This window comes from Solenopsis invicta, chromosome 16 (assembly GCF_016802725.1).
Source record: "Solenopsis invicta isolate M01_SB chromosome 16, UNIL_Sinv_3.0, whole genome shotgun sequence".
Lineage (NCBI taxonomy): Eukaryota > Metazoa > Arthropoda > Insecta > Hymenoptera > Formicidae > Solenopsis > Solenopsis invicta.
Window position 1 is genome coordinate 9,874,917 of NC_052679.1, and position 17,559 is coordinate 9,892,475.

The following is a 17,559-nucleotide window of genomic DNA, read 5'->3' on the forward strand; positions in this document are numbered from 1 at the left end:
AAAATTGACTTTTGCAACGTGCTCTTTACCTCAATAATGTTTTATTATGATTCAATACTACTTCTAATTGTTATTTTTTACATATCTGGCCATGGACAAGGAAAGGTTTTAATTATTTATATAATTTATATTAAAAATATCTAAGGCTAAATAATCATGGGGTTAGTGATAGTATTCGCGCGATATTCAAGACGCAAGTTTCTTCCGGTTCAATTCAGTTCTACTTCAAATATAACTTTTTATTAACGATATCACAAGTGTATGATTATTAGCTCAGTGTTAGCGCGTTAGATTGTTATTCCGAAATCTTAGGTTCGAATTCCGTCAGCACCGACATGCGTTTGCACAAATTTATAAAATAATGCGTAATTGTAATAAATAAATTAAAATGTTATATGTGAAACAGTGAACACAGATTAAGCTATAAGAATAATAAAATCTATTAAAAAAAAAAGAAATTTTTTTTGTTGTTCTCGGAAACGTAAGATTTGATCTGTATTTGATATTATTCTGTCAGCACGTTTGAAAACAGATTTGGTTTGTGTTTGGCATTATTTTGTTAACGCATTTGGTAACAGATTTGATCTGTGTTTGATGCCATTTTGTCATCACATTGTTGTTATCAAATTTGTTCTGGTATTGGTTTCAATTTGACTTTAAATATGTTCATCAGATTTGGTTTGTATTGGACATCCTGATACGGACACAATAGGATACGGTTTTGGTACAAAATTGTAATTTGGAATTTGGTGCTAATTTGATATGCTTTTGCGTACAAAATGTTTGCTGGCTGAACATCCCTTCCATATGTTCGTCTAAACCTGTTCATTTATATCTATGTGTCCGATTCGCAGTAAGATGTGAAGGTTTACCTTGAAAAATGTTGTGCCATAGACGTAGATAGTATGTCTAGACTGCGCGTGCGAAGAGTAGAGATAAAGCTCATGTAAAAAGGGATCTACTGTTTGGTGATAATACGTTCTCTTTTGTTCGTGTATGCTTACAAATCTTATGCTATAATAATAAACACTGAATGCGTTCAGTAGACTCAACACTTGATTGAGTGTTTGAAGTTATTGATATAATCTTCTAGATGTACAGGTCTGATTGGATGTAGGATACCTCAACAAATCGGCTGAACGCGCCCAATATAAACGATGTCCTAAAAAAGATCCGGAAGTTAACATATTTAAATAAAGAAAAAAGGTTATACTATAATTTAGAAAATACACTAGTCAACAAAAGCTAAAGATCGAAAACAGATCTTTGTGTTCAATAATTTTCTAGATTAATTTACAAACATTTACAAGATTCTCTAAACTGCGTGCTGCATACTGCCAGACTTAAAAAACAGCTTTTTGAAAAAACTTAGAAATGTAATACTACAAAAATTAAATTGCAAGTTAATTTAATTATTTTGTGCTTACAAACATCTCTATTATCCCCTCTTATCCCGAAAAACTGTAAAGAATTTATTGCGAAAAAATTATTTTGGAAATCCAAGTTTAAATCTTGGCCAAAAAAATGTTCATTATTTCTTAAGTATGATGCGCAATTTGAAGAATCTGGTAAATGTTTGTAAATACATATAGAAAATTATTCAGCACAAAGGTCTGCTTTCGACCGGAATAGCCTATGGCATACAATTTTTCGAAGTTTATATTCTACTGCGAATCGAGCTTAGATACATATATTTTCATGAACATATAAAAACAGTATTAATGTTGTAATAGAATAAATCCCACGTTCGATGTTTCAAGACAATCCGTTGCAAAACATTAGAATTCACTAATTTTGTCCGCCATATTACATCCGCCATCTTGAATTTCGAAATTCTAATGTTACATTCATGATCACCAAGGGCGAAATCACACGGTGCGTAATAGAACTGCGGAATAGAGAGTACGTCATTCAAGTAACCAATCAGTTTTTTTAGCAATTTTTTTTTCGAAATAGCGCTGATTGATTGCTTCAATGACACACTCTCTATTCCGCAGTTTTATTACGCAACGTGTGATTTCACTCTAACGATAAATCCACAAACTTCCATGGTCAAAGTTTTAAGATGATCCGCTTAATAAATAATAGGCTATATTAAAAACGTCATGTTGTATTTGTTATTTCTGAAAAAAAAGAAAACGGGTCGGATTTAGGAACTCAAAATGCATAGCGGAAATGTACTTTGGCCCAAGTACATTAGGCAACAAAATTATCGCAACACTCATTTATAACAAAATTTCGCACAACTTCAAATTATCATAACTTTATTAAAAATGATCGTACTTAAAAATCTTTTTTATTTTAAAATTTAAAGATGTAACGATAGCCTCGTTACGAAGGTCTCTACTTTAAGGTGTATTTGGCCAATTTTGAATTTCTGCTTTCCTCTTTCCACTGTTTCTTTAAAAGTAAAGACGTGTTTTGTTTCCAAACATTTGCATAGTTTGACGCACTCCACGGAGTAGGATGAATTTTGTTCGCAAATGTCATGATGGCCACCGTAAAATTTGGAATTTTCCCTGCAAATAAAAAAATTAAGTTCCTACAATTTTTTTCAAGTTAGAATGTATTAAAGTTATTTATACATTTTTGTCAGTTACCGTCAGCATTACCCGGATTTTGATTTGTCTCATTGATGAGGCGATCTTCTCTAGCCGATGAAATTCAATGAAATCCGCCTATTTCTTGATAACGAGGCCCAATTCGAGAGAACTAAGATCGATAAATACTTATTCTCTTTGCAATATAATTTTGATTTAATCCTTCTTCCAAAAGAGTAATGATTTGTACATTGAATTTGTTCAAACGAGGCATTGTTACGACTTTATCGTTTGTTTTTTGAATGATACAGTAAAAAATAAGTTTACGTTTATATAGAATTTTCGGATTTACAGTTTTTGCATGATTCAGAGAAACGCTGTGAAACATAATGATTTTCGTTGATTCCCATAAAAACTGTATACACCAAACTCTATACAGGGTGATTCAGAACGATCCATGTGTCCCTATAAATACGTGTTCTTGGATAAATTCTGACATGATTTTTCCTGTACGAAAATTTTGTCTGACGTTTACTTTTTGAATAATAAGACGATAAAGTTAGCGAATTACGGGCCGTGTACAGATGGTGGACAAAGGCGGCGCAACTCATCGTCCGACGCGGGCGCTTACCCGTGTCGGACGGTGAGTTGCGCCGCCTTTGTCCATGTGTACACGGCCCGTAATTCGCTAACTTTATCGTCTTATTATTCAAAAAGTAAACGTCAGACAAAATTTTCGTACAGGAAAAATTGTCTCAGAATTTATCCAAGAACACGTCTTTACAGGGACACATAGGTCGTTTTGAATCACCCTGTATAACCGTAAATTTATTTTTTACTCTATCATTCAAAAAGCAAACGATAAAATCGTAACAATACCTCATTTGAACGAAATTTAAAGTGTGCAAACCATTGTTCTTTTGGAAGAAGGATTGAATCAAAGTTATGCTGCAAGGAGAATAGGTGTTCATCGATCCTCTGTCTCTCGAGTTTGGGCTCATTATCAAGAAATAAGCGGATTTCGTCGAATTTCGTATAACGTCAGTTAGAGAATATCGCCTCATCAATGAAACAAATCAAAATCCGGGTAATGCTGGCAATAACTGATAAAAATACATACATATGTTACATCTTAACTCCTCAAAAAAAATTGTACGAACTTGTTTTTTTTAATTTGCAGGGAAAACTCCAAATTTTACGATGGCTATCGTGACATTTGCGAACAAAATTTATCCTACTCTGTGGAGTGCGTCAAACTATGCAAATGTCTGGAAACAAAACACGTCTTTACTTTCAAAGAAACAGTAGAAGGAGGAAAGCAGAAATTCAAAATTGGCCAAATATACTTTAAAGTAGACTTTGTAACGTTACGATCGCAGTCGTGGATTAATTTGCCGGTGCCAGGGTCGAGAAAAGAAGGAATTCCGACTTGTATAGAAAAATAAAAGAATATTTATTTTAATAGAGTCTCTGTATACTCCGTGTTACATATAAATAAAATAAAAATTTATTAGAAAAGGAGGAAGGCGACACCTTCGGAACTCGTGTTCCACGGTTCGTTTATTACACGCGAAAACTTAAAACTAAATTATAACGCATGCAGTGTCATTAAAATCTTAGATACTAATATGCTAGAAAACGTAAACTTAAACATGTAACGCGGTTTTTACAAACTAATGCTCGGGTACAAAAGTTTTATAAGAAACACGCGGACCTTAGTGCTAACGCAACTTATTATCTAAACGCTCGCCTAAGAAAGGGGTAAAGATACGCTCGCTACGCGAAGAAGGCACTCGGTCGGACGGGGAACGCTCGGTACAGAGGGTATCCGTGAAAATTTCTTGAGGAAAGTCCGGCGAGGAAATCAGAACTCCTGGGGCAAAGCGTCGTCGCCGATCTGGTTGTATTATTATTACTTCGCTCTAAAAACAAACTAAAAGTTAAGATTTAAAATACAAGACAGGTAACAGGTAAAGAAATGGGTAACCGAGTATGCTCGATATCAGGAAGCCGAGAACGCCCGGCACAGGAATGCGGAATAACCAAGTACGCCCAGTATTAGGAAGCCGAGAACACCCAGCCAAGGAGCTCCGAGTACTCCCGGAGTGTCGGCACCGATTATTTGGAACTGATTGGATGCTCCGACCTGGGATACTATTCTGTACACACTTTTTGTTCTTAACGATAGTTGTCGGTGTCGTTGCGCAGATATTTTACATAGTAAAAAAGCTGCGCAACAACACCGACAACTATCGCTAAGAATAAAAAGCGTGTACAGAATAGCACCCCTGGTGTGGCTCCGTATTTATATCCTCGGGCCGCCCACGCAGTCAGACCCACGTGGCTTCCCCATTTTTCGGCGCGCACCCACCCTCACGTGCTCGCGCGATACTACGTGTGACTTCACGCGAGCGAGCGTGAGAGTGAGTTAAATGAAAAACTGTACCGTTGTCATGTGACCGGGCGTACGAGCGAAAGAGACGGACTACTGCGATTGGGCGTGCGAGCAAGAGAGAGATAAAATTATGCCTTTGTAACGAGGCTATCGTTATATTTTTAAGCTTTAAAATAAAAAAAAAAAAATTTTCAAATACAATAATTTTTAACGAAGTTATGATAATTTGAAGGTGTGCAAAATTTTTTTGTATAAATGAGTGCGATAATTTTGTTGCCTAGTGTATTTTCAAAATTATTTTTTGTGGAGCTATTGTACAAGCCACCGTATTATACAGTTTGTATTATAAAAAAATTAAAAATTTTGCTAAAAATTTTTTTTATACTTCTTTATTTATATTTTCTCTGAATTTTTATATAAATCTTACAATTTGCTCAGAAAATTTCTCAGATTTTTTAATACAAAAATTGGAATAAATACTTTTGAGAAACACTAACAAAGAAACACAATCAAGTGTTTTTCTTTGATTTTAACAAGCTTCAGATATGTTGAAGTATAGACAAAAATAATAGATCCGTGTTTTTTAATAAATGCTCTCTTGGATGTTAAAAAGATGAAACTGTCTCTTTGAAAAAAAGTTGATTATTTTGTTTCGAAACAAATAATAGTAAAACTATATAATAGAAAAGAAATGTCGTAAATAAAAATTGAAAGTACTTTATAATAATGTTAAAAAATTTTTTTAATATTTTATTTAGTAATATACTTTCTTATTACCTAACATTCTTTTTTAAAATGATAAAAATTTTAAAAATTTATATAAAGATTATTTTAATACTTTAACTATACAAGATAAAGTTATTTTTGTCGATTTTCATCGAAATCATCAAATCGAAACATGTTGGTTTGATGAATTATTTTTTGCTGAATATGAACATTAGACACAGGTATGTGTATTGGTATAATATTTAATTTGCTATATTATTAAAACACTTTATGTACTTTTATTGTGGATCCTAATTTTAAGGGATTCTCCTTCAAAACATCACTTGAATATCGTTAAAATATACATAATTAAAAAAGCTTACAATGCTACGTTTTTACCTTTATGATTTTTTAATTATAAGAAATGAAACTTCGTCACTTCCCCCCACCACTGTCTTTTGACGGTATAGTATATTGCTTGTGTGATCCAACTATAACAGAAAAAAGATATCTTTCAAAGCAATTATTAATAAATATAAAGGTAATAATCCGTTATATCAGACTGACTAAATTAAACGAAATTAGAAAGCCTGCGTTAGTCATAGCGGTTCTTGGTGCCGAATAAGAATTTTTAATTTTTACAATTTCCAATTCAAACTGCGCGCCGCACATTCGTCGAACTTGAAACACAGTTATAAAGACGGAATAGTAAAATTAATGTTATAAGAAGTATAAATAATATCCCTCCGTAAAAACTGTAAATTATTTTATTATATAAAAATATAATACCTTAGCCAGAGTTCAAACCTGAATTTCCCGAATTCCCAAAAAGATCTTAAAAATATTATAAGATATTATGAGAAAATTTTTACCAAGGTATTAAAGAAAATAAAATTTAACAATAATTTAAAAAGAGGGGCTAATGAGAGTCACATCACGGTTGTTGATACATGTCAGTAAATCTTCCATATTTATTAAACAACTTCTATTAAATTGGTTTGAACGTTACTTGACAACGCTATGTGATGCGGAGGATAATTCGATGATTGCTTTTTTTTCATTATTTGCTGAAGATGACCCAAACACGAGTTGAAACGTTCAAACCAATCTAATGGAAGTTGTTTAATAAACACGGAAGATTTACTGATACGTGCCAATAACCGCGTTGTGACTCTCATTAACCCCTCTTTTTGAATTATAATGTTTTGTAAGTCCGTTTAATAACTTTAAAATAAAATGTAACAAGTAATATTTCATCTTCTAGGTATTACCGGTTTCTCTTGCACAGATATTTCAGTTACATTTTAACTTGAGATTTCCTACGATGGCATCGTTCGACAAAGTACAACCTCTTTTGGCTGTTTGTCTAGCAGCTTTATATCCATTGACATTACCTGAAATTTTCTATTCCATCAATTCTTTAAATATAGATCATTTTATTTCATGGGATGACTTTTTACAGAGATTTAAGGCAAGTGCAAGAATATTTAATATGCTAGTAATACAATAGCAATACAGCCATGCTAATGAATTATTTTTAAATGGTTATATGTTGTGTAATTTTTTTATCCATCCTTTTTTCTCTCTATTTCTGTCTTTCTGTCGACGGTATGAAGATAATGTAAGTTAGAGTAATTTAATAATAAAAATATGTTTCAATTAAATACTGTTGATAGTAATTAAAATAAATAAAAAAAAGTAATTATTTTACCACAGATTATTCAATAGAAATGTTTTCATACATTAACTTATACGATTACTTGTTAATATGTGTGGAGTTCGACAATTACATAGATTATGCATAATGCAATAATAAACGTTATACAATTTCGTAATCTGTATTTACCGATTTAACATGTTTTTTTTTCTTTTTTTCAAATTAGATGCTCTCTGGCTTTCTTGTGAAACGCTTGGACAATACATACATGTTCTTCCATCCATCATTCAGAGAATGGTTGATGAGAAGAGATGAAGGAGAATCGACCAAGTTCCTGTGTGACTACAGACTCGGCCATGCGGCAATAGCATTCAGACTGTCTCGCCTTCAAACACCGTTGGATGGTGACAAAGCTTTAGAATTAGGTCATCATGTGTTAAAAGCACACGTTTACAGAGGTGTAGCACCATGCTGGCCTTCGCGCGATTTACAAGTATGTTGACAAATATGTTTGCAATTAAGATAAGTCGGTAATTGAGTGTACTTTGGCGAAAAGTTTTTTCATAATATTGTGATGTCCAACCTTTAAAAAAAATCTTTTTATTTAATTTTTATAGGATTTAAAAGATTTAGATAGGGTAGGATGCAACAAACACTTTTCTTGTATTCTAAGGCACAAGGTATTATTCAAACGCACTTTTTGTAATTCAGGAATATGGGTCAATATGTTAGTCAGTTAATAAAACACTATAACATTTATTGCTTCTTGAAATTATCGATTAAGTTCTTTAGCTTCGATACCAAAATCGAAGCTAAAGAACTTAATCATTACAACTTAGAACTGGAGTCAGTCAATCTTTATTCAGGAAGACAGGGGAGATCACATGTTCTCCTTCTCGCCTGCTCCGTGGACGCCCACGGGGCCATGCCTGATGTAATTGAATTTAATATGTGCCATAATATGTGTATGAATTCAGCATATAAAGTTATATTATGTAGTGATATAGGTCATGAGCCATTTACATTACAATCGTAAGTCTTCGTAAGACGTTTTTACGACTTTACAACCTCATATTGGACATCGGCAATCTCGTATAGTTTTCAAGCTATACTTAAACAAAACTTATTTTTGAAATTTTATTATTTTTGTTATATGATACCTTACATGTCTGCAATAGTAAGTATTATTTCACATGGTTTCCGACTTTTCACGGGAGTGAGGACCACTCCCCCCTCCCTCCGTTTAGGGGCGAAACAATCTGCAATTGTACTGTTCCACATGAATTTCCAACTTTCCACAAAGCAAGATCTACCTTACACTTTTTTCTATTTTTAGATCAGAATAAGATCTATAATTGTTTATTTCTATAATTCGATTATATATTAATTATATATTTCGACTTTCCACATGAAGCTACAAAGTGTCATATACCGATACAACCAATACAATACAACTGATTTGAAAGTAATCTTATGTTTTACTGGAAAATGCAGGTTCAAAAACACAATTCAATCTTACTAGACCAAATATAGCTTTCTAGTAGTTTTTGTCGAACATTTTTAGCAGAATATACAATATATATGAACAGTACTAGTATTATATATGAAAATATTCAGATTTTTTAAAATTATTTTCTTAATAATACTGAAGTGTTCCAATTCATACAAAAAAATCAAAGAAATTTTCTAAACATAAAATATACTTACAAAATATGCAGAAATTGTGAAAAATAATACAAAGAATTTTGAGAAAAATTTTTACCAGAGTAATATTAAAACATAACTTAATCGAGTTTTATTCATTTTTAGGCAATTTGGATGACTTTATCAACTGATTGCATCTCATCAGCATTGTGTACGCTTCGAAACATTTACAGTCCAAATGTAAAAGTATCACGATTGCTCCTGTTGGCTGGTGCATCACCGAATCACATTACAGAGTATTTGGGTAACGCACCAGCTCTCTGCATGTATGCTCACGAAGGTTCTGTCGAGATGGTGTCTCTTCTTCTTGAATTTGGTGCTGATGTCGAATTAACCAACAGTCAAGGCTGTACCGCGCTATCACTGGCGGCCGCTCGGGGGCATTGCGACGTTGTCAGAAGGTACAATTCGTCCTTCCTACTTTTTCCTCTTCTTTCTTTTTTCCTCCTCTCTCTCTCTCTCTCTCCCTTCCTCTCCCTTCCTCTCCCTTTCTCCCTCCTTCTCTTTGCAGTTGTTTATTGTTATGTATTTAACAGATTGGCCGCTGCTGGAGCCTTATTAGGACATGTAGACATGGCTGGCCAATGTCCTTTAGTGCATGCGGCAAGACACGGAAGACTATCCGTGGTTGGATATCTTCTTGCTTGCGACTGGGTTGTCCCATCCAGTGAAAACAAATCGGAAAGTAGTGCTTTGGAAATAAGCAGAGAAGAAGCCGCCCAACAAGCTGTTGTCGCGGCAGCATCACAGGACCACGAAGAGGTTGTAGAGTATCTTTTGGACATGGCAGAGGTGATCGTAGATCGTTCCGATACATTGATGGGCGAGACCGCTCTAACGATCTCAGCTGCAAACGGTTCCACTGCGACGGTTTCTGCGCTTTTAGCTCGCGGTGCTAACCCTGCAGTTGTGAACACGAAAGGCTTTTCTCCTCTCATGCTCGCCGCCAGGGAAGGACATTGGGATACTGCTGAACGACTTTTGCAAGGTTTGTTTTTCCTCTTTTATATATATATATAATCTTCAATTTATCTCCAAATTATCATATATTTGATTGTGTCATTTACAGGAAATTTATCCATCAGTACGGCTACAATATCAGACGAAATTATGTCGCTTCTAGAACAATATGATTTTGCTGGGCGTACTGCTTTAATGTTGGCCGCATCTGAAGGTCATACTAATTTACTTGAGTTGTTTCTCGATAAAGGATCGAATCTAGAAATAAAGGACAAGGAGGGACTTACTGCTCTCGGTTGGGCTTGTGTCAGAGGACGCGTAACCGCCGTTCAAATGTTGCTCGATCGCGGCTCTGATGTTAATACGAATGACAATTCTGGTAGAACTCCTTTGGATTTGGCTGCATTCCAGGTAAATCTTTCTTTCTTATGCATAACTCACATCGGGTTTACGTTTGTGGCCCATACGGCAGCGATTGTACAAGAGGAAATTTTCAAAAAAATTTTTAAACCACTTCAACCTTTTACATTTTATATGTAACAATTTTAAAAAGATTCTGCAATATGTAATATGAAATGTTATAACAGAAATGTTTTTAAAATCTGTTATTCAGTAAGTTTGAAAATATTGAGTATTAAAGGTGAAAAGCTTTTGTGTGAAATGATTTTGGGAACTTGCAAACAATACGCAGCACCAGATAGACTTCTAGCAAATTTTTATTTCTCGCAAGTAAAAACTTTACAGATTAGAATAAAAAATCTAGCATTATGAAATCTAACAGTACGAAATCTTCCATTCATGTTCTACTGAAAGGATTCCTTGAAAATGAGATCTTAAAATTGTGCTCTAAGGTAAAAGTAAATGAAATGCGTTTTGATATTATAATTTTGTTTTGTTTAAAAATTAAGGAATTTAATACTTGTAAGAAATCTAAATCTAGCTTTTAAGAAGAATCCAGAAATGTAATATCATGAAAATTAAATTGTTAATAATTTTGATGCTTTTTTACAAACATTTTTATGAACCCCCTTATCCTGAAAATTGTAAAAAATTTATTGCGATAAATATTACATTTTTTGATTCTTCTTAATGCTGTGTTTTAAGTCCAGTAAATATGCGGCGCGCAGTTTGGAAAATCTTGTAAATTGTAAATGTTTGTAAATTTACCTAAAAAATTATTGAGTACTAAGATCTGCTTTCAATCGGTATAGCTATTCTCGTTATTTCAATGTGTTGATACACATTCCGGTCATATTAAGATTTCGTTTATATTAGAAAATTTCGTCTAAATTTCCATTTACAGAGTAGATAGTGCACCAAGAAGTATACAAAAATAACGGACAATCTGTCTAACTTGTACGGCAAAATTTTTTTTTAGAAACCGTTAGAGGAGAAATTCGAACACGATCAGATAGAGGGATGCCTCCCCAAGATGTTTTGAAAAGAAAACCTTTATTGTCGTTTGATCTTGCTCACAGAAGGACATATTTCACGTATGAGTGCCGCATACGCATCACGTTACGAAGCCGTATTTTTAAATTTGTATCCGAAAGGACTAAAAATGTCATACGGACCGGCTGCAAAATACATGAAAAAGTCAAAGACATTTGTAAATAAGAGGGTAAAATACTATTCTGACGTAAAAAACGTCGATAACCTGCCAGATCGTGGTTCTGCTCAAGTAACGACAAAAAAGGAGGAGAAAGCGATTTTATGGATATATTAGAGAAGAATCCTAGTCTATTATTGTGGAGGGCAAGCGATTTTGCGTAAAAAGGGTCTAAATATGCCATGTTATATTATAAGAAGACGTTTACTGACCCATGAAGTAAAATTTTGAAACATTGCAGAAATTGCTAATGTCCAAAAAAAAACACGTCAAAAAAAGACTCATTTGGGCGAAAGACAATTTAGACCGCGATTGAGGCCAAATAATTTTTACGGACAAAACTTCTGTTTGGACAAATTCTTCGATCCATCAAGCTCCAAGGGAAAAAGATTTGGACCGTTAAGCAGTTATTTCGATAGATTTGATTTATTTAGAGGTTTGCCACAAGATTATGCTATAAAATTAGTCAAAAATTGCCTCGGAGATGCCAGGCAATTATTAATAATGGAGACAACTGGACAACTTATTAATAATAAAGCATCCTAGTCTATATTATATAGTATATGTGTACTTTTTTCAATTCATTATCTCAAATAGTTTTCGAATTTCGCCGTACACGCTCTTGTTAGACAGATTGTATATGGTAACGCGCTCGAGTCCTTCCACCTAGTCGAAAGCTGTGCGAAGCATGGTTGTTTTATGCGTGAACGCGATATACACAGTTCCAAATGCAAGAATTGCGAACATTTTATTATTCTAATACTATCTTTGAAATGTTGCAAATTATTTGGCCATTTTCTTGAAATGTTTTACTTTTTAATTGAATATATCTCTGAAAAATTTTGTTACTGTATGATCGTGTATTACTTTCACTGATATGATATTAACAAAAATATTTATATATACAGGGTAATCCAAAGTTAGTACAACTGTTACTCGAGAAAGGAGCCGCGGTGGAACATGTTGATCTTCATGGTATGCGACCTTTGGACCGAGCTATTGGTTGTCGCAATATACCAGTGGTTCAGTGCTTTTTGCGTCGTGGTGCAAAACTAGGTCCCGCTACGTGGGCTATGGCAGCAGGAAAACCAGATATTTTAATAATTCTATTAAATAAACTTTTAGAAGATGGTAATGTTTTATATCGAAAAAACAGATTGAAAGAAGCGTCACATCGATATGCATATGCTCTTAGAAAATTCCCAACTTCACCAGAAGAAGATTGCCAAGGACAGGAACAAAGTCATATAATGTCGCAGCTTCAAACTTTTACACAACTTCATTTGAACTTTCTCTTAAATTTGAGTCGATGCAAGCGCAAAATGAATGTTAGTAATCTAGTTTTCTTAATGTTACGTAAATTTAAACGTTTACAGTAACAAAAGGCTATTTTATGTAATGAAATACCATTAACATGAAATGTAATTCATTAACAGGAATGCACTGAAGCTATTGAACTTGCTGACGAAGCTCTCAACATTCGGCCTGTTTCTTATGAAGCATTCTACGCTAGAGCTAAAGCGCGCATAGACTTAGGCATGTTGAAAGACGCTTTATTGGACGTTCAAGGAGCTCTTCAAAACGCACCAGCTCATAACAGACAAGATCGTAGAGTGCTCACAACTTTAAAAGATGAGATTATCTGTCGGATTAATGGGACCAATAAAGAACACGATAGTTACATCGCTAGATCTTGCCTTCGAGCATCAGTAGATACTCTTACTGAACTATAATGTATAATTAAAACACTTCAATAAGTTAAAATCATACAACTGGAATTTAAATGTAACAATAAAAATGATGCAATAATAACACTGGCCGACGTGGTATTTGTTGTTTAAATAAAAGTTATCATTTTTTTATATTTTTGCGCGTTAAACGCAAATCCGACAAGTAAATTGTTTTATCAGGCACTTAAAAAAAAAATTAGGTTAAAAGTGTCAAAAATGACATTTTTTTACATATTGGTGATTTTTTTTATTAGCAAAATAATTTTTTTCTATTTCCGTTTACATCGTCTTAAAATGCCAACTTTTACCTTTAAAATAGATTTTTTTGAGGCTTTCTTTTCATACATTTTTATTGAGTTAATCTCTCAGTAGTCACGCAAGAATATTTTGTGCCAAAAAGACAAAAATGGTTTTTAAGAAAAAATTTTATGAACTGTGACGATTTTAATACTAAGGTTTTTGAGGTCACTGAATTCGAATTTAAAGTTAGATTTTCAAAATTTAATATGGCGGATTCAATATAGTGAACCAAAAATTTGTCATCGACAAACAAAGATTAACTTGAAAAAAACATATGGCATTAAAAATCTATTTAAAAGTAAAAATTAATCCTTTAAGATAACATAAACGGAAATAGAAAAAAATTTATTTTGTAAGCACAAAAGTCGCAAAACATTAATGTCTTTTTTGACACTTTCAACCTCATCTTTTTCAAAAATGTGATAGCAATGTACCTGCCGGATTCGTGTTCAAAATGCAAAATACAAAGAAAATGGTAACTTTTATTCAAACAACAAAAAAGTATTAAAGTATCGGTCTATGTAAATTACAATTATATTGGGTACAAAAGTTTGTGCCCGATTTTAATAGATGCCGTTCAGAGTTATATGATAACGTTAATGATTAATTATGTGTAAATTTTACACATTTATGAAAAAAATGACATATTCAATAATTATTTGAGACAAAAAGTTGTGTATTTTGATTCATTTTACATTATAAAATAAAATTTTTTAAGTGAGCAAAGAAAAGTTGCATTTACACCATGATATGCTTTATGAATTTCGGAAAAATACAACAGTTGCTGTAAAAAACATTCAAAATGTCTATCAGAATTATGCACTAGCTATTGTTGAGAAATGGTGTGCGAAATTTAGATGTGGTAATTTCCAACTTGACGACTATGTTTTAACAAAAAAAAAAACTGTTAAAGGTCTTGAGTAATTGCCGCGGCCATATTGAAATCGTGATAAATGAGAAATTACACATAAAGGTTTCTTACATGCCATTGGTAAATAAAAAGAAATTTGGATAAAACAAAGTAATAAGATTGCTTTAAAATATTTATAACAATAGGCCTCAACTATTCTTTTCTCCTTTAACAGTCAGTAAATTGTCGTAAAAAGCACGTGAAGTGAAGCTTGTTCAAACAGGCAAACACACGGACAGCTGTTAAAAAGAGTGAAAAATATGTTTTTATGTATAAAATTCAAAAATAACTTGTAGTCTATTTTTATAAATTTAGTAAATACGCGACAAGTCACATTTTTATGAAACACATAATAACGAAATGACAAGGCAAAATTCCATCGTCAACATGTCATTTTTCACTATTAGTTTTAATTTTTTCACGTTGCTTTCGTCAACACGGAGTTGTCGGTCAACTACTTAGGAACCTTAAAGAACTTTCTGTAGTATAGTGGCGTAGATAATGGCATTGTATGTAATTTAATAAAATAATTCACGAATTTCAACAGAAGAGATTGCTGAGAAACTCTATTGAGAAATCGAGCATATTTCCACATTTAAAAGAGATGGTACACTTTGAAGCTTGATATGTAAGTGCTTCATTTACTAACTAAAGTGAACAAATTAGCTGACTCAAATAAAAAACAGATTTAACGTAAACGCAAAGAAGCGTATAAAATCTATGACAAAAACTAATTTGTATCTTGAGAAAGTAAGGCTTTTTGGTAGGATTAGAAAAGAATAATTTATTTTGAGCTATTTTCCATTGGTTAAACAATTAATTCTGACAAGTACTAGCCACAATTAAGCAATTTAAAGATAGCAATTCAGAAGAAAAGTTCAATTCTGGCCAATCAAAAAAAAAGTCGTTTTTCACGACAATGTGAAATCATACATTGCAAAACAGACCTTGCGCAAGCTAAAGGAACTGAAATGAGATATCATATCACACCCACTGTTCTCTGATTGCACCATTGAATTATCACTTGTTTCAGTCTTTACAAAACGATTTAAATACGAACAAATTTGCATCTTTGAAAGCTTTCGAAAACCATATTTTTTCCTTCTTTAAAGTCAAGGTTGTTTTGTAATTGAAGTATCCACATGTTATATAAATATCCATATGTTACCAGAAAAGATTATTAAGAAAAAATTATAAAAGGCGACGGCGATTACATTATTCATCAATAAAAAATGTTTACATCATTAAATTAAATTAAATTTTAATTAAATTATTGTTTGAGTTTTAATAATCGGGCAAACTTTTGCACCATCCAATATTATTATGAAATCATGACTTGATTCAAAACCAGATTTTTAAAAATAACTATATTTTATTTAAGTTTGAATCTTCCTTAAGACTTAACCAGTGATTTTGCAATATATTTATGCTAATGATATAAAGTCTATCAACAAAACTACATGGAAAATTCACGATCATATATAATAGAAGAAAAATAAGAAATTCAGTGAATTTGTTAAATAATTGATGAATCTATTAACAAATATTTATAGCATGAATCTATTAATAAATATTTATAGCTTGCATTTTAATTATTGATATTTTGCAATACTTTAACGTATACGCACGCGCGTATATTTGTAACAATTTTTTATACATTTTATATATTTCATGTATGTATATATGTATGTGTACATATACGTACATATGTACACGTGATAGTTTATTATTCCAACATAGAAATTGGTATTATATTATTTTAATTTAAAAAAACTATTTAATTTTCCAATAATAAGCTATGGACTGACAAAATTAAATAAAAGATTAGCAGGCCTATGTCAGTCACAACGATGCTGAATAATAATTTAATTGTGTTTTTATCAGTATTTTATATTATTATAAATGTAATTGTAGGGCAATATTCATGAACTTATATAACATGTAATATAACAATACATATCACAACAATATTACAATGAGGTAGAGCATGAATATTGCCAGAATATTGTGCAAATATTAAAATAATCGCCAAAATAAATTATAATGATATAATGATGACAAATCACAGTCGTATTACTGTAATATTTAATATTGCGAGGAATTAAATCATTTTAATATTTTTATAATACAAATATATCATGTTATTCGCGTGTATCTGTTGGTGATATTACGTACTGCTCTGCTATATTGTAATATTTATATGATATACTATGTTGTAATATTTATTGCGATAATATTTCAAAATCACATCTTATATTACAATATAATACAAATATTACAGAAGTATTGTGATATATTGCGTTGTGTCTCAGTAATACAACTACAATATTACGTTATAATAAATCTCAATACATTTCTGTAATATTTCATTGTAATTTGGCTATAGTTATGTAAGAAACATTCAATCTACATAAAATTCCTTTCGAGAAAAAAACTTTTAATTTTGGATTTAAAAATGTAGATATACCTACATTCTTAAAAATTATTTTGTATTAATTTTAGGCATTCTGTATTAATATAAAGCTTGGATCTTTTTTGTTTGATATAGAAATATGTACTGACTACTCTTACTGATTACAATAATTCTAAAATTACAATTTTGTGGACATTTCTTTTATAACTATAACCATTTGTAATATTGCAATATTACTGATATATTATATACTAAGAATTAAACGCTTAATTATTAATCAAATATGTTAAATATTTTTTAGTTATATGTAGAATTACAGAAATCTTTAACTCGAATAAAGAATATAAAGTTCGTCACTGATGAGAAATAGAAAAAAGATTCTCTTTATAATGTTTAAGCAACATTTATCATGCTTACATCTTTCAAAATATAAGTAAAATTGTAACAAACCCCTTTCCGACACCCCCTCCTCCAGACCGTTCACTGTTCCAGCCGTCCGGCCGAACATCTACCGGACGGCAAATATCGGCACAAAGCACCTAGTAAACTTTTCCAAGTTTGAACGAACAAGTAAGCGAACCATGGAGTAGGAGAATAGGAGACCGAACTCGATAGCGCGCGCGAAGCAAAAGTGTT

At 32.2% G+C, this 17,559-nt stretch overlaps 1 protein-coding gene across 14 annotated transcripts in view; it reads left to right on the forward strand.

Annotated features, from left to right (window-relative positions):
* The window catches only part of LOC105193606 (protein TANC2), a 160,432-nt gene extending 143,140 nt beyond the window's left edge, over positions 1–17,292 (forward strand). For 9 of the 14 annotated variants that reach the window (XM_039458189.1, XM_039458187.1, XM_039458182.1 and 6 more), the window contains 7 exons: positions 6,905–7,111; positions 7,524–7,790; positions 9,107–9,402; positions 9,538–9,989; positions 10,071–10,372; positions 12,479–12,898; positions 13,007–17,292. In XM_039458189.1, coding sequence (XP_039314123.1) covers positions 6,905–7,111; positions 7,524–7,790; positions 9,107–9,402; positions 9,538–9,989; positions 10,071–10,372; positions 12,479–12,898; positions 13,007–13,303 — 2,241 coding nt within the window. In that variant the 3' untranslated portion in view covers positions 13,304–17,292. Of the gene's footprint in view, positions 1–6,904; positions 7,112–7,523; positions 7,791–9,106; positions 9,403–9,537; positions 9,990–10,070; positions 10,373–11,339; positions 11,836–12,478; positions 12,899–13,006 lie in introns of those variants that run through there. The other 5 variants (XM_039458177.1, XM_039458188.1, XM_039458178.1 and 2 more) reach the window with 2 other exon arrangements.
* Positions 17,293–17,559: the final 267 nt, after the last annotated feature.